At 42.1% G+C, this 27063-nt stretch overlaps 1 protein-coding gene across 4 annotated transcripts in view; it reads right to left on the bottom strand.

The window, feature by feature from the left end:
• Positions 1-26619, bottom strand: part of Pfkp (phosphofructokinase, platelet) — a 62999-nt gene extending 36380 nt beyond the window's left edge. For 2 of the 4 annotated variants that reach the window (XM_063260145.1, XM_013156392.3), the window contains exons 1-3: positions 26406-26619; positions 13489-13562; positions 1167-1244 (exon numbers count right to left, since the gene is read on the bottom strand). In XM_063260145.1, coding sequence (XP_063116215.1) covers positions 1167-1244; positions 13489-13562; positions 26406-26517 — 264 coding nt within the window. In that variant the 5' untranslated portion in view covers positions 26518-26619. The remainder of the gene's footprint in view (positions 1-1166; positions 1245-13488; positions 13563-26405) is intronic. The other 2 variants (XM_063260144.1, XM_003473404.5) reach the window with 2 other exon arrangements.
• Positions 26620-27063: the final 444 nt, after the last annotated feature.

The following is a 27063-nucleotide window of genomic DNA, read 5'->3' as shown; positions in this document are numbered from 1 at the left end:
AGAGCAAAGATAAGCTTATTCTCCGTACTTTGATTTGATAAAAGGTAGTATGAAGGTCATGCGACTTGTTACAGCTGTATGTAAAGTTGAAACCTACCAGCGCCAATATTAAAGAGATAAGAAAGGATAGAGTTTCAGAAATGAAACCATGAACAACTGAATTACAAGAAGCAGGCAGTGTTCACACACACACCCTTCAATTATATGCACATTTCCTGTCTCAACTATGATAGCAGAATGGAAATATTCTTCTGAGTGGAATTAAGCTGCTACTGTCTTCAAGTGTTGTAAAAATTGTTTTATCTAATGACCAGTAGTTGTCAGAATTTACTTCACTCATTTCAAGGTCTAGCAGAATTCAAAAAGGTTCCAATGCAGACTTAGTCTGTGTCAAAACATACAACCCATGGCTATCTTTAGAGTGAATGTGCCAATTTGGCTTCTATTAAAAAATATTCAAAATGAGGCACAGATTAATCATTACATTTTAAGAGAGCAAATCACAAATAAAGAGATCTTCATGAAGTCTATTCTTTCCACGTAATCTCTTTATTTCTCATCTGATTTGGAGACCTTACTCAGCCAATGTTCAGAATGATAAGAGGCATGCAATTCTGGGGCAGGTTCCTTTTAAATTCAAAGCAAGCAATGGGTTTGGCCTGCAGTGGCAATGACTTCATCGCTACACACATCCAGAAATGATCCCTGTCTGATTCAGCCCAAAACAGGGAGGAGTGTCCCTGCATTAAATCTACAGTCCTCAAGGGCTGCCAGGCAGAATCATGCACAGCTTTATTACAATGGATGCCAAGGGACATGCAAAAGCCCAGAGAGCACAGAGATTTGCCACTGAACACAGCACTAACAAACCAAAGAAGCCCCAACTTTGGTCTGGTCTCAAAAACCACAACATTCTCCAGAAGTACCACAGTTGTGACACACAACTTTATGCTGCAAGGATACTTTCTGCTATGTAGAGCTTTTTAGTTTTATTTTTAAAATGTACTTAAATGACAAAATAGGGATGTTTTCTTTCCAGGAAGTAGGTAAGAATAGGTCCATTGGCCCATTATTTTGCTTTGTTACTGAAGCAAGAGTGTAAATGGTTTCAAATGGAGCCAGTTATTTACATACAGAAACAAACAAACAGTAACATGGTTACTCACCACTTGTAGGATGCTTGAGACACTCTCCCAGTCTGCTTCCACGATGTTGGCACCTCCATCCACCATACCCTGGTAACCCTACATGAGAAAGTACGCATTTCTGTGAAAATGGGTTGATACATACATGATCTAAAATAGGAATATATACGGCAATGAACCTAAAGTTCTTAAGTGCCCATGATCAGAAGACAGTGCAATGCAAGTGCTGGTTAAAAGTAGATATTAAATTGTGGTAGCTGGGTGTGGTGGGTACAATCCCAGCACTCAGGAGGCTGATGTAGGAAGAGTGCCTGAACTATATAGTGAGACTCTGGGACAACAAACAAACAAACATTGTAGAAAATCTTAAATTTAATCCCTAGTATGGAAATTTCTACTCTGAATCATCCAAAGAGAATGATGGGGGATAAAGTGTTTTGTCTATTCCTCTAATGTTCCTGACATTGAAAAGAGACATGTTTACCCTCTGATGTTTATAATTTAGCACAAAATCACAAACTGGTGACAAATGACAATACAACAAGAAAATATTCTGTCAGAGTCTGAATTTACCAAAGTAATTTAGGGTTGTTTTAGATACATATTAACTATTTTTAAAAAGCGCAACTGAATAATTCAGTCTGCCATGTCTTCCAATTACTGATATTTCACTGGATTGAGGTACAGCTTTTAGCAAAATGAGATTATAATATATATGTTTGCTTTAGAATAATAATTAACTTTCAACTTTAAACATATCTCATTTCCCCCACCCCTAGAATATACAACATCATAAAATGCAAAAATGTTTACCACTTGCCAGGACATTGAATTTTTTTTAAAAATCCATTTTATTCAAGGATTAAAAACAAAGAAAAAAGAAGAATAAAAATACAAGTACAAAAAAATTTCAAAACATCAATCTGGGGGCAACAATGGTACATACATTGTGCACTGTCGTCCTCAAATCATTCACCCAGAGTACAAGAGACCTGCACTCAATTGTCAGAACAATACCAGCACAAATCTTTCTCTTCAGCAAACTCAGAGAAATCAGTAACTGTTTTTTATATAAATATACATACACATATATTTTTTCTTTCAGCTTGGCACACTAATGAAACAATACGAGATGTTTACACACGTGTCTTACTTATTTCACTAATGAGTATGATCTCAAGTTACATCCATTTACCTATAAAAGTCTCCAGTTTATCCTTTTTATGGCTGAGTAGTACTCCACTGTATAAAACCACCACATCTTTTTTATTCATTCCTCAGTTGATAGGCATTTAGGTTGTTTCCAAGATCTGGTTATTATAAACTGTTCTGCTATAAACATGGGTGCACATGTATCACTATGATATGATGTTTTTAATTCTTTTGGGAAGATACCCAGAAGGGAAATATCTGGGTTGAATGGGACCTCCAATGCTAGTTTTTTGAGGAATCTCTACACTGATTTCCATAGTGGTTGCACCAGTCTGCATTCCCATGTATGGTGAAGAAGGGTTCCTTTTTCCCCACAGCCTCTCCAGCATTTGTTATTGATTGCTTTCTTGATAATTGCCATTCTTTCCAGGGTGAAGTGGAAAGTTCAGTATTGGTTTAATTTGCATCTCTTGAATAACCAATGATGTTGAACATTTTCTCATGTATTTATTTGCTGTTTGCATTTCTTCAACTGAGAAGTGTATATTCATCTTAGAAGAGCATTTAATCTAAAAGAGAACAGACTTCATGAATTTAGATTAGTCTGTTAATTACAAATAATTATTGGGGAGTCATAACCTCTATTTAAGAAAGGAATAAAAGTGTTTTTAGAAAAATGAAACAGTTTAAGTCTGTTTTGCTCCATGTAATCCTTTTCTCATGTTCCAGGAATGTTTGAGGCATACAAACAGATAATGAATAGTACAGGCTTCTTTATGATCAATTTGTTATTTTTATAAACGTAAATTTACATCCAAAATAGAATCTGTGTAATCCATGTCACATTACATGACAAATGGGAAAGGGAACTATAGCGCACAATGGAACAAAACCAGACAGTCGTAGCAGGCTCATTTTAGTGCCAGTTGGCATTTATCCTCTTCAAAACACGTGGGTCTAACTTTCAGGATCGCTTTTAGCTTTTTCATTACGGTTTCTCTCCTTTCTGAAAAACTTCCAAGGTATGCAATTTCATCTGCTCTCCAGGAAGGCAGAGAGCCCAGGTGTCTCAGTTCCTGGGGAGTGCGAGGACAGTGAGCACAATGATATGTGATCACAGGTGCTCCCAGCACAGGTGCCATTTATGCTGTATCCCGGCATGTAGGCTGTGTTTACACAAGGGACTGCACCATGCAAGTTACATGTTTAAAACCATGTCCGCTCCTCACTCTAAGTGAATCCCAGGGGTCTTATTTCTATAGACTACTAAGAATACGTAGGCAAAGGCTAAGGATTTAGCTCAGTGGCTCAAGTGCTTGCCTGGTAAACTCAAGGTTATGAGTACGAGCCCTGGTACCACAAAAAAACAAAACAAAACAAAACAAAAAAAGGTAGGTAGATGGATAGACACAGAAATGCAGGTAATCCATCCAGCCTTAGCATTGTCCTTTTAATTATCTTTACCACCCACAAACTCCCAGGTTGTTTCCAAGAATTATACTTGTCTTATGCCGTACTTAAGAGAAGGATACCAAATAGGTTACTATTTGTGACAATCCTGACTTTCTAGGTTCATTTCTGGAAAGCTTGAAAGGTGTGGCCTGGCCCAAGTAAGTATCAGACCCAACACCAACATGCTGAAGTCGTTATCCAAGTCCACATGTTTCTAAACACGGGAGAAAAATACTACTAAGGATGAAGACAGCATGGCAGGATTGTGGTAAGCACAGGGCTTTGAGAAAACAAAAAATAACGACCTCTCAAATTTTCACACAAAAACTGCTAGAGTAATTTCTGTGCACCCAACTGTTGAGTAAACCAAGAGGCCAAGGAAGCGAGCACAGTGGCTCATGCCTGTATTTATTCCCAGCCATTTCAGAAGCTGTGGCAGGAGGATTGAACGATTGAGGCCTACTTTGGCAAGCTGGCAAGACCCTGTATCAAAATAAAAAAGTAGAAAGGGCTGAAGATATAGCTCAGTGGCAGAGCAGTCCTGTACAATTCCTGGTACAGAAAAACAAAATCCCAAAGTTTGAGCCTGAGGTTGCAAAAGCTTCTAGAGATGACTATATTTTAGGACTAGATTCAGAAATACACATCTAACAGTATCAGTGTTCAGATTATTCCTGGATATTTGCTCTCATGGAAATTGCTTCTCAATCAACCATTACATGCTGTTTTACTATTTAATGTGCTGAATGAAGAACAGAGATTTTTCTTTCCCTTTATCCTTATAATTTAAGTATCGATTTAATGAAATAATTCTCTTTTCTTTTTACAAATCCCTTTGCCTCTAGAGTAGCAATACAGAAAACATTTCTATAAATATAATGCATATTTTGAAAAGTAAAATGTTTTCCAAAAATAATTTGATTATTTTGAATGGCATAGATAACATAAAAAGCAGCAGTTAAAAAATAAAAAAAGTTGACTTCATCAGTATTGCATTCAAAGCTCTCCCTTTATTGTACACATGTGGTAAGTTGCTAGGAAATGACTCATTCTTTAATTTGCAAAGTCATTATGCCCATGTAACATTTGAAAAGTAACTGCCAACTATACCTTTAAGCTGTCTTTTACTAATAAGAAGACATTACCAAATTAGGAAGACTAATTTTACCTAAATATATTATAATATATAGGTTCAGATGAGTTTTTTTTTTTCTACTGAAAGAGAAGATACTATTTTAATAGTCAACACATTTTCTAAAATGTTCTTTTGGAATTTGTTTCCAAAGCCAATTTTATGAGGCACATAAGAAAAACAAGCCATAAGACCTTTAAAAACTTTCATAGTTTTTGATCAAACAAATGATAAGACTTATTGACTGATTCATAAAATGAACCTAAAAGACCCCTGGACTGGCTGGATCAAATCTTGTAGAAGTTATTACATTGTCGTTTCTCATGTCTAAGTACATGCTACAGACTCTGAAATCATTGACATTCTGGTTTGAAATCGTTTTGAGTAATGTCAGAATAAGCATTAATAGCTTCCTAATTGATTGCTGAAGAGACAGTGGTGTATATGTGAGTAGTTTCAGCCAGTAGTTTTAAGTATTTGTTCGGTCTGCCATAAATATAGTAAGAGCTAGATTACATGTAGGTAGCTTTCTCACCTATGAGATCTCATATGTATTTTTTAAAATTAAAGACCAAAAAGGAAATTACAGTCTAAAATGGTTAGACTAAAAGGAAAATACATTCCAAAATGGTTTCCCTTTTAGAAATCTTGTTTGGTGGGTCTGTATGTCTTCTCAACCAGATGGTGCTTTTTTTTTTAATTCAATTTCCTGAATTCTTCAATCAACAACTGTATGAATGGCAAATATTCCAACCACCACAGAAGACTTCAAAAGTGTTTTCTAGATATTGCTACTACTATTTTCCAACAGATATAATTACTCATTCAGAGATGTGTTTATGGGCTTTGTTATTTCTTAAGGAAATAGGGTTTCCCTAATTTCTTCTTTAATAACTGAAAGGATTTCACTTACAGAACTTCAGAGCGAGTAAACGCCATTATTCAAAGTTAGGTATGAAGAAAAGGAGGCAGTGGAAAGTTTTCTGTCAGTGGTTTTTAAACTTCAGGATGGTGTCTTTGTCTACAGGAAATTTATATGCAGAACCTCAGTTCCTCCCCCAACACGCAGGGCCCTGCTCACTTCTCTACCAGGGCCCTAAAGGAACGCTCTCACCCACAGAACTTACCAGTCACCCCATAAAACCATGCTCACTGACTTAATCACTTCATGGAAAATTTCTACTGAGAAAGAAGCCTTAGAACTTGTCCTTGGTAAGACTTGGTCAGCTCTAAACCAGGTTAGAAAAAGGCAGGTCATTGTACAGCTTTGTACTTTCCGCTTTGGAAGACCAATAATACATAAATATGATTTATTTAGCTTTCTAGCATTATTAGATTTCTTTTTGCCAAAGCTAATAATATACAATTTCAGATAAGTTGTAAAATCAACAGCTGCAGGAGGAGAAAGGAAGGTCACGCATGCTCCTCTGTTGGGAGAAGCAAACCATTCTGCACTCACACCAGCATCCTCAACAGGGCTCACTGTGATAGCGCTGGATGCGGAAGTGGCAAAGCCATTGGATACAGACCATGGTTTTTTGCAATTTGAAAATATTAGCTAGAATTAAGATCGTCTGAAACCATTGATGGCTACGGGAATTATGTCAGAGATCACGTGCATTTTAGCATAAGACCTGGCACAGAACAAGCATTCAAAAAAAAAAAAAAGAAAGAAAATGTTCATTCCTATAATGCATTATTTCCCCAAATGGGCACTGGCCAATGTTCCAATGAAAAGAAAGCATAGAGAGGGGACACCAAGGTTACTTGAATTGGCCTTTTGTGAACTGATTTAAAGTAACCAACCCAGCTTCTGTGACATGCATGTTACTGGAAAGGTCAGATCTGGCTAGATTTGTGGTAAACAGCTAAACAGAAAACAGTGACACAGTGTCGTTAACATTCAAACATCACTGTTATTTTTAGGCAGATGTAGTGATTGAGTAGGTTTGACTTGAAGGAAATTTAAACGCAGAAATAGTTATGTTGAAAACTTCAGAGCTATTCCTGAATGAGATGCAGGCATTTTGCTTGCAATTTGCAAACCTGTGGGAGGTGGAGACCAGATTCAGGGATGGGTGGTGGGGCAGACATTTCTTGGAAGATCAGTGGCAGTGGTGTGATCTTCTGTCAAGCAGTTTCACCAGGCTTCACTTTCCATGTATTCTGAGGGCACAGTCATCAACCAGGCGACAGCAGATCTACCAAAGTTACCTCAGTGCCCTTTCCTCCAGCTCCAAGTTAGCAGCAGTGGGCTCAACCCAATGAACAGAGCACCAGGATCTCAGAGTCAAAAGGGAGAGGTAGAAAAGGCTTCTGTGATTTGTTTTGTCATAAAACATTGTACTTCTTGCTTATAAACACTGGAAAGTAGGAGTGCCTCCTGTCCAAGAAGAAAAAGAATGTTTCTTCTGGAGGCATGGGGGAAGGTAGAAAATGACATCAATCTTTTAATTAACAAATTAAACCTTCTTTATTGGCATGTTAAGTCAAGTCATACTGCTCAGGGCCCCAAGCCAGAGAAGCTAAGATTACACGTTGGTAACTCAAGCTCAGAACAGAAGGCCAGTGTGGGGTGAACCTATGTCTGCATGGAGAAAGCTGCCGTCTGGACACAGCAAGGACAGAGGAGACCTCGGGCCTGGAGCTGCAGGGCTGGGGTGAGGCAGGTACCACCATGCTACAGGATCTCTTATAGTGAGAAGTCATAATGTACATGACACATCTAGAAAATTTTTTAATACTAAGGAGATTTCCTACTAAATAATAAGAATTATTCCAAGGGCCGGGGATTTAGCTCAGCAGCATAACTGCTTGCCTGGCAAGCGTGAGGTGGTGAGTTCAATCCCCGACACTGCAAAAAAAAAAAAAAAAAAAAAAAAAATTGATTTATTCCTAGCCACCTTTCATGGTGTACACAAGAGATGAACTGTGATGATATTTACAATGACTGTCCACAGGCAACATCGACCTGTTCAAAACCCTTTTCTTTCTTTTTTTTTTTTTTTTTAAAGATGAAAGACTTTTAAGTTAATTATACTTGAAGGGTTTCTGTCAGACTGACTCTTTTAAAACCCATAAACTAAATACAATAAGACAACTGTTTTCTGCAGCCACAATGGCAGTGCCAGGCTAGCTTAATGACTCTCTCTATCCTGAGTTCCATCCACCTAAAATCAGGGCAGTCTGTCTCCCCCCCATACAACCTGTCCTACAAAGCATTTGTTGTTCTTGCCATTACCATCTCCAAGGAGCTAATACTTTTTGTAATTTTTAAAAGAAATCCCTAGCTGAAGAGTAAAAGGCCTGCAATTGGCTCCCTAGGTAGAAAAGAATGGGTCAATCTGCCAGTTTGTCCCCTCTCTCCCTAGAATGGAGCCATGGGCTTCACACACACCTCACGTAGGCTCGCCCCAGATTTACAGGGCTGCAAACAGTAACCAGGCGGAAGGAACAGCTCAACATATTCAAGTGCCAGATTTTTAGCAGAATACCAGCATTTTCAGATAGATACACTTTTCAGAATTTTCTACTAGGGAAAACAAATCCTTTACTTGTTAAAGTAATTATTACTAATCTGTCTAATTCTTTTGGTCTTCTGGTAACCTGGAAAGCTCTACATCAACTTAAAAACTAGATTATAAATGGAAAAGCATGTTGGATAAACTACTCAATGATGTTTGAAAAGAATAAAGCCAAGCATCTTCTAAATTTCAGCTCAAATAGATCAGAATAGTGATCCCAAATGGGGCGACTTTCCCCTCCAATAAGACACTGGCCAAAGTTTGGGAACACAGTGAACTGTCAAGACTATGGAGGGAGGGAAAGACTGAGATGTTGCCTAACCGCCAGCAGTACACAAGGACCCCCTGAATCCACCACTGAATTATCCAGTTCACAGTGCTGAAATCAAGAAGTTCCAGCCAGGTGTGATGGTGCATGCTTGTAATCCTAGCAATCTAGGAGACTGAGGCAGGAGGATAGCAAGTTAGAGCCTAGCCTGGGCAGCACAGTTACTTAGCAAGACCCTGTCTCAAAAGTAAAAAGGGCTGGAGATATGTAGCTCAGTGTAATGGCCCTGGATTTAATCCCCAGTACCAAAAACAGAAAGCAAAGAAGTCCCAGTATGTGGACATGCCCTAAAGAGCACATGGAGAAGACAGCTGATAGCCACAATTCCCAGGTCTTTGAGTAAATAAATTTAGTTGTGGCCAATTCTGTTTCTGGCCACAAACCAATCAAGTCAAAGGCATGTACATCTTGTCCAACAGAAAGCTGTCAAACAGTTCTTCAGGGTCAGTGCCCAGAGGTCTTCCACAAGCATTCTATCAGTGAGGCAGGAGGGCAGATGTGATTTTCACTGGGAAGATATAGCACTAAAGGCTTCATTCATTCATACACAGTGACTGGCTGCTTATCATGGGCCTACAACCCGTACCCAAACACTGGGAGTCATAGGCATGCCACAATTCAGAAGGTTCTGGATTGTAAATAGCAGTATATAGCTGCATTTGTAACCTGGGGCCACCAAGAACATGCACTGCGCCAAACCTGTCACTGTAAAGAGAGGTTTCTATACAGTAAGGAATGGACGTTACACTGGACAGGGTGAGCCAGGACCACATGTAGCCTTTCTCAGTCAGTGAAAGCTCTGTTGCCAAGATATATAGAAACTTGTAGCTGTAGGGACTTAAAAAAAACTATTTTTGAAATTGCAGACAGGATTTTCACATCTCTAATGGAGAGACAAAAACCCAAACCGACTCGATTCAATTAAGTAACATTTTTGCTCTCAAGCAAAGAACCTACTACTTGTACAAATTCCCACTAGTCTGATGTAAGTTTTTCTATTTCAATGAGCCTCACTAGAGAATATAAAGAACAGGACAGTTTCAGTAGAATTTATGTCTTTCTTGGGAGGTGAGGAGGAGTTGATTTCATGATGTTATCAATGCTCTCCACTAAGACAGAATTTCAAAACCCAGATCATTCTGTGTGCCATCCATGACTCTGATGGTTAATTAATTCTGGGTGTCACCCAGACTGGACTGAGGGAGGGCTGAGGCACTGGGAAAGCACACTTCTGCATGTGTCTGTGAGGGTGTTTCAGAGGACTGGCAGATGGGTCAGCAAATGAGTCTCGGGGACTTGCCCTGAATGTGGGTGGCACCATTCAAAAGGCTGGGGGCCCAGATGGAACAAAGGTGCAGAAGGGAGATCTTGCACTCTCTCTTCACGATGGGTGCCTTTTTCTGCTGCAGTCTTCCATGCAGATCAGACTCCAGGTCTTTTAGCCTTTGAACCACTAACTCTCCAGGGGGCTTTCAGGCTCAGATGCGGCTGGTCCCTCCACACTCTCTCTTTCTGAGTCTTCTTGGATTGAGCAGCTAATGGTTTTCCTGGCTCTGTAACCTGCAGATGGCTATTGTGGGACTGTTTGGGCTCTGACTGAATGAGCCAACCTAATAAACTCCTCTTATAATTACATATACTCTTTTAGTTCAGTTTCTCTGGAGAACTTTGAATAATACAATGATGTAGAAAACAAATCTAGCTTAACTCAAAAGGATGCCCAAATGTCCTTGGGTATAGGCCTATGAGGTGTGCTCCATATCAGTTCCTAATTTTGAAATATGCTATGAGAAAATACTTGATGCCCAAAATGAAGGAAGTAAAGGTTTATTTAGCTTACAATTTGTGGAGATCTCACAAATTGTTGGCTCCAAGGCAGGCTCCAAGGCAACATGGCAACTATAGCAGATTCCAAAAATGGTAAGAGCAAAAGGGCAAAAGGGCAAAGCATACCTCCTTTCCTCCCTTATATTGTATGCTGGCCACTGCACTGCCAGTCCCAGCACTAGACAACAAACCAATCACCAACACTAGATGCAGCTGCCTCCATGACAGCATGAGGTTTTAGGGGGACACCCAAACAAAAATGGTAATACATATCTAGTAGATACAGGTCTAATGACATCTAAACATCACCAGAATACAGATGTCTACAGGACAGAGTAACCAATAAAAAACAAAGATGTACAATGACAGCCATAAAAACAAAACACTTAAGTATTAGAAAGTAAAGTTGACAAGCATCAAAGTAAACCCTTAAATGCCCATCAGCCTTACCTCCTCTCTACTTACAACTTCTAAACCAAATATGGAGTTGGCTCTTGGTTTAATTTAGGGTTTTACAACCTTAGCACTACTGATATTTGCAGCCAGGTGATTGTTTGTGGTGGGGTCTTCTCTGTCCATTTTAAGATATTGGACAGCACTCTGGTTTCATGCACTAGATGTAGCAGCAATTCCCCCTTTCTAACAATGAAATAATCAAAATATGTCTCCAAATTTTGGCAAATGTTATTGGGTAAGGCACTCCCTCTGCACTAGGCTAGCATTCAGAAGGCTGCCCTTCTTTCTAGCCCTGCGAATAATGTGTAGTGACATGGAGAAAGTAAACTGTTGACCACAAGTCCGTTTCTTTAATTGCAATAACAGAAAGAATTTCCTTTCTTCCCTCCTGCATCCCACAGTTGCCACAAAGGCTGTCAGTTGCGATCCTGAAGGCCTACTGCCCAACTGAGACATAAGCAGAGACAAACAGAAACTGTAGCAGGCCATGAAAATCACAAGATTTCCTGGGGAAACATACTGGAAACTTTGAAGTCTTCAGTGAACTTGAAAACATTTTGTTAATTTTAACAGAAAAACCACATCTGAGGCTTCCCTGACCCCCAAAATGACATTTTCTTTTGTAATGGAGCTTGCATCCAGTACCTCCTCACTGAGCTGTACTCACAGCTCCTTTTTAAAAAATATTCCTTATTTCTAAAATTTTGAGGCAGACTCTTACTAAGTCACTAAACTGCCCAGGCTGGGTTTGAATTTGTGATCTTCCTGCTTCAGCCACCCAAGGTGTTGAGATTGCAGTGTTGGGAGTAGCACAATGCCCGACCCAAAGAGCTTTTTATAACCACATTCTCTTATGAGGAAGGAAATGCTCTCATAACAAACTGTCAAGATCTAAGACCGAGTATAGACCCTTTCCTCTGAGAGAGGAAGAGAGGGAAGAAGGGAGAGAGAGAAGAGGAAACCATTTCAGTGTATGCATGCATGCTTTGAGGCAGGAGCATAAAGAGACAGCAAAGAGGCCCTAGTGAAAAACTTGGGTATCCATGGGCAAGCTCCAAGGTTGGGCGGTGATGTTAGTTTGCACGTGTGGCACCAAAGCTAATGTGCTCATTCCACATGGATGGGCAGGCGGTGGCAGCCATCAGGGCCAGAGCCCAGGAATGGAAATTCACAAGGGCAATTTGACCTTAAAACCATCCAAACAGAAAATGACAGAATAGTCTGGAAATGCTAGGGTTAGATTCATCATTTAAAAATTACCCAGATCAGATAAATGTAAACAGAAACACATAACCATTGTGTATGAAAAGCAAAGTGAAATACATGAAAAAGCCTCTTTCCAGAAAATGATAAATGGTAATGCAGACAAATAAGCAAAAAATATGGACAGCTATTTCACAAGAGAAAATGACTTAGTAAACGGACAGGAGAATTCAGGCAGCTCTCAGGAGTAAGCAGAGAGGAGCCACACAAATCCTGGGCAGGAATTCAGTGTCACCACTTCTGTGCATAGCTTGGCAGGGACGAGGATTGGAAGAACTTCCAGAAATCACATCCATAATACTGGCCATCCTTTATATTGTTCAATTATTACAATTTAAGATATTCTGAGTGTGAAAGTAAGTGATTAAAAAACACTGAACAGCTTTAAATTATTACTACAGATCTTGCAGTATTATGATAATTGAGAAATAAAGAATAACTTAAATGGTCCAATGTTAGAAGAACTGTGGAATCAATGTAAGGTCAAATCAATGAAGATACACTGATTTGATAGCACATTATGTAGACACGTATATCACTAGCTGGAATCTATTCAGCAAACAGAACATAGTCATAATTTAGTAGGAGGTAAAAAGAAAACAGTATACAAAAAGGTATAATTTTCATAATATACACATTTCCTTCCAGTCTTCTACACAGATAATACTGGGAGGAATCAGACTAAAATATTGATGATGATCTTAAAAGAAATCAGAAACTATTAGTTTTTCCTAATAGCTCTTGAAATGTGCTTCAAATTAGATTAGTGCCTCTTCTCCAAATATGACCTATTCCTAAGTTGCTAGGACCTCAAAACTAGAAGATAATTGCCATCTCTGCTGTCTGATCAGACTCTTCATTTTGAAGCTGAAGCATAAATAGATACTGATTTGGATTTCACATTAATGATGAACAGCTCAAAGCAGCTGTTTTTCCCTCATTTGTCTTAGTGCTTATTCAAACCACCCACTCTAGAAAAGGGTCACATGGCTTCTATAGGAAGAACAACTACAGATAAATACTACACTTGAGAGCAAAGGTCCTATAAATCAAGGTGGGAAAGTGGATAGGCAAAGACTTTTGTATTCCCTCTTGTCTCCACTAGGAGGCAGGCAAAAGAGAGACAGAAACTGCGGGGCACTGAGCACGTGGGAGGCATGCCTTTCTGGGTCGGAAAAAACAGGAACAACTTGGGGAACAAACACTGACCTCATAGATAAAATACACTTTGGCCCCCGTGTATATTCCCATGCGCACCACAGCACGGACAGCAGCATTCATACCTGTGAAGGGAACAGGAACAATTGTTACTGAAGAGCCTGGGGCTAATTCTGATTCTGCCATTAATTAATGGAGACTGAGCACACTGTATAACTTCTCCTGTGCTTTTGTTTTCTAGTAGTACACTAATTAGCATAAGGCTTAAGAGAAACAGCAAAGGTAAAGCAGGGTGCTGTGCATGTTAGGGCTCATCTGTGGATGGTTACGGTCATTGTAAAAGAGCCTACCGCACTATCAGTTCAGGATGTCACTAGACCCTAGCACTGCGAGGTGCAGGTACTTACCGTTATCCAACTCCAAAGAAACTTAACACTCAAAAGGGCAACTGGTCTGTAATTTGAGGTTAAAACCGGGTTATTTTATCACTAGCTATTAGTGTTAATTTTTTTAATTGATGAATTTAAATGCAAATACGTAATTTTTTTGGAAGACGAACTAAACCTCCTTACTATAAATAACCACACTTAACCAAGGTAAAGGAGAAACTTCACACTTAGTTAAAAGAAGTTTAGAATATGTCTATATGACGTATTATTATGCAATCGGGTAGATCCACTTTTGTATTTCACTGTGACATGGAACCTGAACAATCCTGTATCCCGGCCGTGGCCCGCGGAGGGAGAAGAGGGAAGGAATGAGGACCCTTCCTGAAAGATGCCTTCAGAATGGAGAAGAGCTGAGCTGTCCATCAAATTGCTCTCAGACACTTCCAACAATTTCAAATCTCCCTCCATGTATTTAAATTCTGGAACAAATGTCAGGACTGGACATGCTGCAGAATGTCTTAAGTACTGTAAGGCTTTTGGTAAATAAATGTACAAATAAGCAGCTCTCCAAGAGTATGTTATGACTAACAAGGAGACTAAATTTGTACAGTGAACTGGCTCAGAAGATGGGTAAAAATGACAACGTCTATTTGCTGAAAAAACGCAAGGCACATGTCTTAGAAATAAGTACATGTTAATATACTTCTAAGATCTATGTGTGAGTATACATGCATATATTTAGTGGTCTTATTATTTCATATTCAAATTTTAATAAGCTCACTGATTAACTGGAGCCATGTCTCAAGAATGTCAAACTCTTTCAATTGCAAAGCAATTATTTTATCCTCTTAATTTTCTCCTGCCCTCTGTATGCTCTCCTGGTGAGCAGCATGATTTTCCTTTTCTGCCTTCCAAGCAGGACACTACTAACACCCTCAATATCTCCTGCTCTTACAAATGACAGCTTTCCCCGACACTCCTCCTGGAATCTCAGTTTCCAACATTATTTATGCCAGGTACTGGCCTGAGTGATTAAAGCAATTTTTTCTCCTGCGTTTCTGCAAATGACTTATAAATGAGTTTTTTATTTAATTATATAAGAGGTAATGCCTTCAAAATACTCCCTTCACTTCACACACACTTATTCCATCATTCTCTCCACTTTCTGAAGCAGCTCTGGAAGAGCTCTTGTTTTTACATGGCCTGATAAAATATACAGTGCCAATAAAATATCTGCTGCCAACCCAGAAAGGCAGGCTCAAAAACACCCGACACCCGTGTCTTCATGGACCTTATTTACCAGATCTGGCACTGTGAGACTCCTAGTTCTTCCCTAAAGTCAAAATGATTTTGTAAAGTGAAAGGTAAAATGGTTTAAATCAATTCAGCACACTAAGGCAGCGGTGACAGCACAACTAAAGCCACCCAGGAAAGGACTTCCAGAACCGTTTCAGGACGTGGCAAGAATGGTGGGGTAAGTATATAAGAAACCAAGGGGAGTACTCTGAGGAGCACTTTACAGGCAGTGTTTCTATAATGTAATAATTTTTTACTTAAACTTACACATTTTTCAATGACATTTCATATTTTATCATGTGTAGTTTCACACTTATTAGTTTTTTCTACACTCAACAGCACTTGAGAAGTTTTCTCCATTAGTAAAGGTGCTCTGTTCTAAAACACAAATACACCTTGCCCTTACCTGTGGTTCCTAGGACCTGTGAGAAGAAAATCCAAGCTCCCTACAGGTGGGTCAGGCCATTCCCTGGGGACTCTCCCTCCTGTTCAGTGTCATGGGAAGTTCCTCTGCTTGACTCTCAGCATCCGCCCTGCTCATGCTTCCCCTTAGAGACCCTTCCTCATCCTCTAAGCTCCTGCCCATTCAAAATGACTTCCTGGCTTCCCTTTCATCTGACTCCCCTTGTTCCTCGTGGACAGAACCAGCTGTCCCCTTTGGGTTCACCCCTGTGGTATGCATGGCACCTGGGTGTGGGTGTGGGCACCTCTCTGGTGATCAGGGTCCAGGATGGCTGGATTCTAACTCCACGGATAAAGGCAGCTCTTCCCAGTCCTCCTGACACACTATGATTCTAGGACTTTCTGCTACAGTCACTAACATGTGGATTGACCGCCAAACACTTAGAATGTTCCAATATCAGGAACCAAGGGATAAAGCAGCAGAACGAATGCCTTTTGCCCTTTCCCATTTTTCATTTTCCTCTCAAGACTTCATTCCACAAGGCCTTTCTGCCAAATGAACAGCCTTGGGGGATTTAGAAAATGTACGTGGGAAAGAAATGGCAGAAGAAATGAAACTGTTAAAAGCTAAATGCAATAGAGAAGCTAATCCCCAGGAGACTCCGGAGCAGCATTATATGTCCCCAACTCCAACCTGCGTCCCTCTAAGTCCAAATGCTTCACAACAGCCTCTGGGCCGGATTAGCCTCCCAAGCCTGCTGTAGGCCCCTGTGGCACTTGGTCAAACCCAGGGTGCTAGGCAGGTCTCCAGTTTTTCAGGTGGAGCCTGAGGTTTACATTTCTAACAGGTCCCCAGTTGTGCTGGTATCCACATTTGACTAAGACACATAGTTCTAAGCCTCAGAGGGCTTTTTTTCACTGGCAAGTTGATGAAACAGTTAAGCCAAGTTTTTCTTTCCTTTTCTATTCCAGCTTAGAAGCCTGGGCATCTGGGGTTGGATTCCTCACACAGGAATGGCGTGCCAGGAGCCTACTGGTTGGAATGTTACAGGAAGCCTGCTGGGGTCCTGAGGCTCCCTGAAGGCATAAGGCTGTTGGGGCTCAGGGAGATGAATGGATCAACCCAAGGTAACAAAATTAATAGATGTACAGTATAATTTAAATATAATTTGCAGTATTGGGGCCTGAACTCAGGGCCTTTGGTCTGAGCTTTCTCAATTAAATACTTTTATTATGAGACAAGGTCTCATTAAGTTGCTAAAATGCCCACACTGGGCTTAAATTGCCATCCTCCTGCCTCAGTCTCCCAGACTTCTTGGATTAAAAGACTTTTCAATTTTCTATGTTTTATATATTCAAATCACGAGAGGAAACTTTACTGGAAAAGAAAGCCCACAGGACCAGATTGTTAACTGCTTAGGGGCACAGCCTGCTTAGATTTTAGGCCCTCTTTTGAACTGGAATATAGTCAGATCTGCAAAGTGCTGCCTCAGGCTGGGCTCTTTGAGTTGAAGTCTGAGGAAGATGAGCTCCATGAGATTCATTCTTCTCTACAGGGTGAGAGGGAGTGGGACTTGGAGGGCAGGAAACAAGGGGGAAGACATAAGCCAGTGTGGAGACACAGACCCTTACATTTCAAATTTACAGTCCCGTGCAAGTACATCATTTTGCTTAGGGCTATCCATGGGCACAGCCACCAAACATTTGGGACAAAAGGCAGTTTCAAGAGTTCCCACTCAACCTGAAGCTACTGTTTCTAGGAACAGTTCAGCCATGGTGGGGTTAAGCTATTTTGTTTTGGTTTTGGTCATAGTAGCCTGACCTGAAAATTGAACTGGCCTTCAGTAAGTATTTCCGTGGGAAAATGTAATCCTCCTTCAAGAAAGACTCTTAGTATATGGTTAACAATCTTTAATTTTCCAAAATCTAATCCCCAATCTTAACGAAAGGTATGATCCTGTTAAGGGAGCCAAAAACAAAGCAAACATTCAGATAAAAGCCGTCCTTTGAGGGAATAGTTACGTGGGAAATGTATGACAAGTAAAAGAGGACACATTATTGAATTTTGTTCTTGATATTATACTTTCTCAAATAGCTTCTTCCCGAAATGCAGTGCAAATCAGATAGTGACAAGATAACTTCTTCATTAAGGTCGGAGGGGGGCTGGGGATTTAGCTCAGCGGCATAAGTGCCTGCCTTGTAAGCAGACAGTCGTGAGTTTGATCCCTGGTACCAATAAAAAAACGAAAAAGACCAAAAAAAAAAAAAAAAAAAACAAAACCCCAAAAAGGTTGGAGGGGCTTTCCTGTGACAACAACAGAGGCTGGTAAGCAGATATTAGGTAAATCCTTACTTTCCAGCTACTTGGAGGTGGCCTTCCTCATTTCCAAGTGCTCCTTGAGATTCTGTCCTGATACAATTTAAATTGTGAATAATTAGCGGTGATACTACATGAGGAGAGGGAAAGACTTATTATCCCGATTTGATCATTGCACACTACGCATGCATTGAATTACAACACTGTGCTCTATAAATTAGTATACATACATGCTAGCTAAAAATACAGTTAAAAAAAATAAGGAATATACTGTGGCAAAACAATTTGGGTTCAACCTTTTATCTTTGTTACCCGTACAATTCTTTCCTCACTTCACCCCCTTCCCAGCACTCAGCCACTTTCCCTGTGCATCTCAGTACTTAATCATCATTTGTCTATGAATTTCAGTAGTGGAATTTGAAAACTAAGGTCAGCTTGGTCACCTTTACTGACTTGTTGGGGGAAAAAAAATCAAATTTATAACATGCCCACCCTACTCTTGCTATTCAAGTAATAAAATAAATTATACAGTATCCGCTGGAAAAAGGGCATAAAGGTAAGGAGAAGGAGAAGCAGAGCAGGCTTAGGGAGCTGAGAGCGTGCGTGATGCTTCCAGGAGGGGCTGCCATGGTCAACTGAGAGCTTGGAGCAGCCGTCCTGAAAGTGAAGCCTGAGGAAAGAACTGGAGCTGGTAAGGGACGCCAGGCACAGGGACATCTGGAGAGCAGCATTCCAGGCCGGCACAGGGCCCGCGGGCTAGCGTGCTGCATTCCAGAGTCCAGCTGCAATTGGAGCAAGTCAGCTGTGCTCCGTACATTCTCCAAGTTTTCACAAGAGCGTTCACGTAGAGATCTTTTGAATATAGGTGGCAACAAGCTGGCCATAGCTCTGTTACTGTCTGTCAGCCATGATGTCTTGTGCAAATGGAGATGTGTTGTAGGTACCACTTTGAAAACCACTGGATTTCAAAGACTTGGTGTGGGAAGAAAAAGTATTCAAAAAATCTTATTGCTGAGTCATTGATTATGTTGTCAAGTGGTGATTAAAGTATACTTCTAAAATTATTTCACATATTTCTTTTACTTACACTAACATGGCTCTTAAGTCGCTTAAAATTATGCATAAAATATAAGCTACCAGTGCAGGCCTCATTTCTATTTGCCACATCAATCAACACAAAGCTCCACATTAAATGCTGATGAAATGAATAGCCTATGCATAGTTTCTTCCTGGTCCTGCCTTCCTTCTTTTGGCGTTATAAACACTGTTGTAAAGAACACCCCATCTATGCAAATCTACCTCTTGCACATTTTGTCTTTCTTCCTGCCACTGTAGATGAGCTCCTATTCATCCCATTCCCTGGCACTCTCAGGCTATGTTGTCCCCTCCATAGGGAGGGCTGTGGGCACATGGGCATCCTGCCACATGCCCTGCGTCATCTTTTTGACCCCCATGTTGGTATGACTTGCTGTTGGTCCTCATGAGTCCCTAAACTCACACTGTCTCTTTCTGCCTTTCCATTCCACAAAGCCACCTTTATCACAGGCAGCCAGTTACCTTCCTGTGGCTTCCTAGTTCACAGAAGGTAAATCCAAAGTCCTCACCTGGCCCTCATCTGGCTAGGACCTTGTCCTAGGTTCTATCTCCCATCAGGGCTTCCACTCTGCTCTTCCCGGCTGCTTCCTGGGGCCTCTCCATGAAAGCTTTTCCCAAGTCTAGTTTCCTTTTCTTCTTTCAGCAGTCAATGAGACACAGGCCACCTGCCCCCACTGTGATCATGACAGAGACCAGCAGGCTCCACGCTTCTACTTAAAGTGTTCCCTGACACACAACACATACTTGGCTCCTTCACCTGTATACTGCTAATAAACAGAAACAGAACCTGAGTAATAGTATACCTGAGCTGAGAAACAACCAGGACTGAGGTTACAGTCAGTAAGAAGTATGTATCACTTTTAAAAATCATTTTCCAATCAGAGAACTTCTGCTCAGGTCACTTATATTCACATTTTTAGATAAGGGTTCCTATGTTCATGAATCTTCAACTCAAAATGCTGGTCAGGGTCAGAAGAAAATCATGTGGAACTACTGGTTTTGGAGAAACCTCAGAGAAGCCTGGGTTTGCAAACACTCAGACCCTGGCTCAGTGTACCACAGGCCATGTAGGGGACCAGCAGCACCAGCGAGTGCCTCCTCCTAGGCCTCACCTGGACCTGCATACTCAGCGTCTGCCCTTGTATAGGATTCCTCAAGTGGCTGCAAGCACTTTAAGAATGGAGAAGGTGCTAATGGACTCCAGGCTCACCCAGGGGCACAGAGTAGCCTTGTCTCTCATTGATATGTCCCATCTTTGCCTAAGACTTACACTGATGTACGGGTTGGGGGAGACAGAATGAATGAATAACTTCTTCAATAGCTTTGCTCTGGAGACAGAGAGAGAGAGAGAGAGAGAGAGAGAGAGAGAGAGAGAGAGAGAGAGAGAGAGAGAGAGAGAGAGAGAGAGAGAGAGAGAGAGAGAGAGGAAAAACACACAAAAAACAAAACAAACAAATGAGACCTTTCTGTGCCAGATGCCCAAAACCAGGACTTTCCAAATGATACTCTAGAATCACAGTACCCTCATCTGCCAGGTATGCTGCTTTATTTTCATCCAGACAAGCACAATACTGTAATTCCAAGAGAGGTCCAGGGTGACGATGTACAGAATAGAGGTGGGTGAGGAAGAACTGGAACCTCCCAGCAGACATTTTGCAAGAAATAAAAATACACCAGACAAAGCTTGCTGCAAAAAGTAACTCAAAAGGTGACTCATCTATTTCCTTTACACAGAGCCATCTGTTATTTACCCCTATATACATTTTTAACTATCACAAGAGTAGTAGATGTACAGTTTTATATCCTGATACTTGTGCTCTGAACATGTTGCTGCCTTATCTTCTTATTTCTAACTTCAGTGGCTTCTGATTGCCCCCAAATTGATAGAGCTTATCTAAATAGCTTCCAGTCTCCTTGATAAAGTTTGAGCTCTGAATCATAAGCTTTCAGTTTTGTGTATCCAAACAGGAAAACATGCTTTTATTTGGAAAATGATCAAACATCTAGCTTCTAAGGGTCATCTGAATATGCCACATGAAAACATATTTGTGCTCAAAAGAAAATGATGCAGTTACAACTAATCTCCCACTCTACAATAGGATAATGCTAAAATCCTCATACACTGCTTCTTAGAACCAGTAATTTCTTTTTATAAATTTATTGTATCTAGACAATATGTAATCCATTAACTAGTGATTTCCTACTCTTCATTTTTTTTCTGTAAATCTGTATAACTTGTACCCTTTCCCTGCTTTTTTTTTTTCTCCTTAAATAAAATTAAAAAAAATGTGAAAAAAAATTTATTGTATCTTAAACCTCAAAGATCTCATTAAAGAACACATATGCAGTTTCAGGATGGTAAGAGCCCTGAGAGCTGAGCGAGGTGAAGTATCTGTTATGCTAATTTCCCTCTGCATTTTACATGGCTGTTATGGAAGCACAGCTCCGCACATAGAAAGACCCCAAGTAGAACTCTTTATTGTTTGCTTGCTTTTATTCGCAATACTGGAAATTTAACCCAGGGCTTTCATTTGCACTGAGATTTATCCTCAGACTTTTAAATTTTGAGACAGGGTCTTGCTAAATTGGCCAGGTGGGACTTCAGTTTGAATCCTCCTGATTCATCTTCCCAAAGTGCTAGGATTACAGTCTATGCCACCATCCTCAGCTGCCAAATAAAAATATTAACAATGCAGATCTTCAGGGAATACTACACAGTTGTCCCTTGGGATCCCCAGGAGAATAGTTCAAGGATCACTTTCAGATATCACAATTCTTGGATAGTCAAGTTCCTTATAAAAATCACCATGTATACACATCATCCCATACATTTGAAAATAAATCTTTAGGTTACCTAAAATACCTAACGTAACATAAATGGTATATAACAGGCTGTGATACTGTCTTAAGAAATAATGAGAAAGGAAAAAGCCCATATATATACACAGTAGAAGATATCTCCTAAAAACATATTTTCAATCTGAGGTTGGTTGAACCCACAAATATGGAGGGCAGATTGTATGTATACAATGAAAGAGCCAACTTGGCAAGACTGCAGGGCCTCACACTTCTGAGTACAGTTTTAAAGTTTCCATCTTGAAACATTAGTACATCACACATACTGTCCTGAAGGTAAAAGATTAGTAGTGATTAGTCTGTGTTTAACTCACCTAAATGCCTTCATGAAAATGGAAGCCATATGGGACTCCTAGTTATTTGTCTCTTCTTCAATGTTGATTTCACATAAGGGACAATAGTCCACAAACCCTTGAGTGTCTGCCACCTGCCTTGGACATGCTGGGTGTTGCAAATATATTGGTGAATAGACTCATATATATGAGTTCTGACTGAAAAATAGGGTGAATATTAAAACTTAAAAAGTTCTTAGGGTAAAAGATGCATTTCCATTCATTTCCCTCAAAATACTCTCCCTGGCTTTGAATATTATCCAATTATTGTTCTTACCATTTCCTAAAGTAGTTCTGAAAGTTATTTTGTATGCGAGTCTTTAGTTGCAATGTTGTGGCTGCCTTGATGCCCTGAATTGATTCAAAACATTTTCCTTCCACTGATAACAATTGATTTTGGGGAAGAACCAGAAGTCTTGCCATGTTGGATCGGGTGAATAAGGTGAGAAAGACACACTGTAATGCTTTTACAAGCCTGCTTTTCCATTGGATGACATTCAGCAGAGTATTTTTGATCACACTTAAAGACCCTTATGAAAAAAAAACTGAGAGCTGCTTCAGAAAGTGCAAAAATTATAAGTGAGTTTATCGTGAGAAGCATTTTAAAAAGGATTAAGTTGCAATGTATCTTTCATTCTAATTTTAAAAACTTAAACATACGCTGTGTTTTTTGATCATTCCTTATACTAAGCCTGCCACATAGTTCTTGCAATCATATCCCTATTACTTAGCTCTGTGAATGCAGGGAAGCTGGTTCATCCTAAGCTTTCTTTGTTCACATGTAAAATGGAGTAAGTTAGCACCTGGGAGAACTTTACAACATCCAGCCACTAAATACTAGTGAGTCTCACTATGACTGGAAACTTCTATATAATCTTATATGAATTTTCTGTAAACACAGTATAATGTTCACTTCGTCATAGACAAAAAGGATGCACTTTGACTGCTAAGCATTCTCAACTCCACTATGTACCAAGCCCTGCCAAAGCTACAGCCTATGTCTAAGACCATGAATCATCCTTGGTATGTGGCACAATATTGTTTGAGGGTGGGTACTTAGTCATAGTAAGCCTGTCTGTTCAGTATTGTGGAAGTTATTTTAGGTTAAAAAGAAATTGCTCTAATCCTGCAGAGATAATTTTTAAAAATCCAAAAATGAAAATAAAAAAAATTGCTTTAGAATATTTTTCTTAAGGTGGGGCCTGAAACAATCAGGAAAACAGATGAGGGAGTCTTGTTTTCACTTTATAATTATGTAATATAAATTTCATTTGTGAAAAAGAGGGACTCTATTGTTGAGTGCAACATTATATGGTTTTAGCCACCTTGCTTGCTACTACTTTCAAAAGGCACTTACTCTTCCACTAACAAAAATGCCAATAGATCCTCTGTATAATTTTGAGCAAGTTGCGGTCTCACTTTGAGCACTGGACAGATTGCATGGTCTTCTCGAGACAGACCTCGTAAGAGCTGCTCTGGTGCAGAGTATTTGGGGGTAAATTCTCATACGGTGTTGTTTAAATCCTACCATAATCTTGTAGGAGTTTCATGACTTTGCCTGTCACTTTTCTCTTTACCTCCAAAATTAAGAAATATCTATCTTGTAGGCATGTTACTTAGGCCTGGACAGAAGAATTATAAATCTCCTAGTATATAAAAAGTGAGAATAAATAGTAGCTGTAGTCCTCAGTATGGCGTTTTACTATAATTTCACATCTGAGTAGAAAATTCCTAAAACTGAGACTCTATAATGTATTCTTTTTGGTCTCTGGTTATGCGCAAAATTCTTTTCTCTCAGGGAAAACCAATTACAGGCAAAGTCAATATAAAATAGTAAAAGACGTACAATAGACGCCACTTCAACACCTACTGTAGGTGCCTAGAAATCTGTTACCGCTAAATCCAGGTGTTCAGTGCATATTTCCTAATAAACTTTTTCAGAAAGGAAAAACCACAACAACTGTTTATAGGAATCTAATGAAAACTGTGTTAAAGGTCTTGAGGGAAAATGCCCAAACGTGGCTATGGTTGGTTTTCTCAGGGACAGCCCACATGTGACATTTGAAAATATGAGGTCCTATTTGATGCCACCTGTTCAACTAGGAGCAGCCATCTGCCATTAACCAGACCCTACACTAACCAAGCAAACTTCTCATACAGTTTTGGTTCCCAGGATACCTTTTTCCACTGAAGAGAAGAGGTATGGTCTTATAAGCAACTTCTCACAAGTGTTAGACCTAGTGTAAATAACAGAGAAAATGATAACTGCCACGCATTTGTCCACAAACTATAAAGTATTTTAGCAAACATTTGGGTAGGGATTTCGCAAGAATGACTCGTAATTTTCCCCCTCAAAAGATTCAGCATCTCGATTGTAAAATAACCTTGACCCCACAGCCCTGGGGTAAAGGAGGGGCAGGGACCCAGTTCCTCTTCCTGTGCTGTTTCTTCTCCAGCAGTCCAGGATAAGTGCTTTCTAATTTGAACTAGTACGAAGTCTCTGGAGCATGCAGATCCTTCTGAAGTCCCTGGCCTGGAAGCCACAGGGCGGGGTTGGCGGTGGGGTGCCGACCACAGATGGCCTGGCATCAGTACATCTTCAAGCTCTTAATTCAGCAACTCCAGATGTTAGATATTATCCCCTATTTTACCAATCCAGCCTGTGCATTTTCATTCTCTGAGAAGCCTGCCCTCCACGAGAAATGTTTCTGAGGATCACTTTACTAAAATACTAATACTACAGCCATCCTTTCTGCAGCGAGGAAGGCGGGCCAGTGGGGTGCTGGGGATAACTGGTCACGACTGCTTTTTCTAATATAGGAACCACAAGGGTCTCGTAGTGGACCCTCATTCACCTTGCAGGGCCGGCCCCCACACGCACGCACCTAACGCTCTGTTCTACGCATGCTGCGTCGCGCGCGCAGGGTGTTGCGCGTGTCGGGGACCGAGCGTGGTCCGGGCGCGACTGGCCAGGCATCACGTAGGCGCTCGCGATGGGCGGGGCGGCACCCACAGCTCCCCAACCTGCGGCACCCGCGGCGGCCCCGCCCGGCTCAAGGGCAAAGGGAAGGTCACTCGCGGAGTGGGCAGAAGGCGAGGGCTCTGGGCTCAACCCCTGAGCATGCCACTGCGGTGCTCACGAGGAAATGAGGTATGGGGCCTCCGGACCCACGGGGGCCGAGGGAAGAAAAGGTGATAAAAACCAAAACCAAGCTCCGGGAACCATTCTCTAGCCTGCTTGGTCTGGAAGGCTGCCAGGGCGTCTTCGCCTGAGGAGCGCTGCTGTCTGCCCTCACCAGAGATTAACAGGCATCTGGAAACCCCAGAGAACTGCGGCGCCCCCTGGAGCGCCCAGAGCGAGAAGTGGGGGACCGTGGACTAGTCATCCCTCTCCCTTCTCCTTTAAATTTTAGATTCTCTTAGTGAATACATGCCGAAGGGCCCAGGGTTGGGTCCCTTCCGCTTTGTAATGAGCCACCGCGTTGGGGCGAAAAGGAAGCCTGAAGCCCGCGCCCCGGTTGCTGGTGACGTCCGGGAATCCCCGCTTCGCGGTCTTTCCCGTCTAGTGGAGGTTGGCGGGGAGGGCCTAGTGACCCATTTTAGTTTTCGGTTTTGTTACCCGCCGGAAGCCGACCAAAGATATAAGCGGGGAAGGAAAACCTTTTTTTAAATCTCCCAGCGGAAACGTGAGGCGTTGCAGCACCGCCAAGGGGAGACCCTCACGCACCCCCAGCACATCCCGCAATGCAGCAGCGGGGACTCAGCACCCCGCGTGGGGCGCCAGACGACAGGCTGTTCGCCTACAACCTTTCCTGGGCTGGGCTGGGCAGGGGTGGGGCTGGATGACCCAGCGCCGGGCGGGTGCCGCGGCACCGGCATGACCGCGCGGTACCTAAGCTTTGGTAGGGTCGCAGGGCTCCAAAATATTACGATTCAGATGCCGCGTGACCTCCTGGGGCTGAGGGTTGTCCTCAGACACCCCATTGTCATTCTCAGTGAATGAAATGAACTTCGAAGGTGTAAAATTAATTTATCTTCCTAAGGGTCACACCGCCGTCTCCCTAGTCTTCCCCATCCAACCTACCGCAATGGGGCCCGGGCGCCCGCTTCCGCCAATCCTCAAGTGCCCTGATGTTTCAGGGCGCAGGGGCTTCTCCCTGGTTCCCCCCTGTCGCTTTACGCAGCACCCCACCCCTTCTCCCTGATTCCCTGGCGACCCCCTACCCCCAGCATCTCTCTCCCCTCTCGCCCAGGCCCCAGAGACCGGCGGGCTGCGCGCACCTTGGGCATCTCCGCCGCTGGTGAGCACACCGATGGCCTTCCCGGCCCCGGAAAGGTTCTCCAGGAACTTCGGCAAGGAGCCCCTGGAGGTCGAGGAAGAGCCGGCGGCCATGGTGAACAGCCGGAGGGTCACAGGATGGCCGGTGCGCAGCAGGCAGTGAGGACCTGGCCCACGCGCGCCAGCCAGCGAACCGCCGCCCCGCCCGCGCCCGCAGGGCCCGCCCCCGCCTCTCCCCGAGCTCCAATGGGCCGCGGCGGGCGGGGATCTGCCGGGCGAGGCGGGGGCCGGCAGGGCGGGGCGACGGCGATCTGGGAGGAGTCCAGCGGGGGGAGCCGGATGAGCCGCTCAGGAGGGCATCGCACTTAGGGCGAGGTGGTGGATTGTGCCACAGGTGGGAGCCGGCGGGAGTCTACCGGCGGGGAGCCCTCTGGTGGACTGGAGCGCAGCAGCGCAGCGCAAGTTCCGCAGGTGGGCGCAGCCGGCGGAGACCCCGCGTGCGGGTGGCTCTAGCAGGTCCCTGAAGCTCTGGCTGCTGGGGACAGGGGATTGTGTCAGCCGCAGCACACGCATGCCTCCCGCTTCCCGCAGGATTCTTTCTGAGGGCGGCGCTCGGAGCAGTGGAGTACCCCAGATTTTACCTCCAGCCTGGGGTCATGG

The sequence above is a fragment of the Cavia porcellus genome, unplaced genomic scaffold (genome assembly GCF_034190915.1).
Source record: "Cavia porcellus strain 051 isolate PalLab524CR breed Dunkin Hartley unplaced genomic scaffold, mCavPor4.1 scaffold_13, whole genome shotgun sequence".
Classification (NCBI taxonomy): domain Eukaryota; kingdom Metazoa; phylum Chordata; class Mammalia; order Rodentia; family Caviidae; genus Cavia; species Cavia porcellus.
Note: the sequence above shows the minus strand (reverse complement) of the source record. Positions and strands in the feature narration are given on the sequence as shown.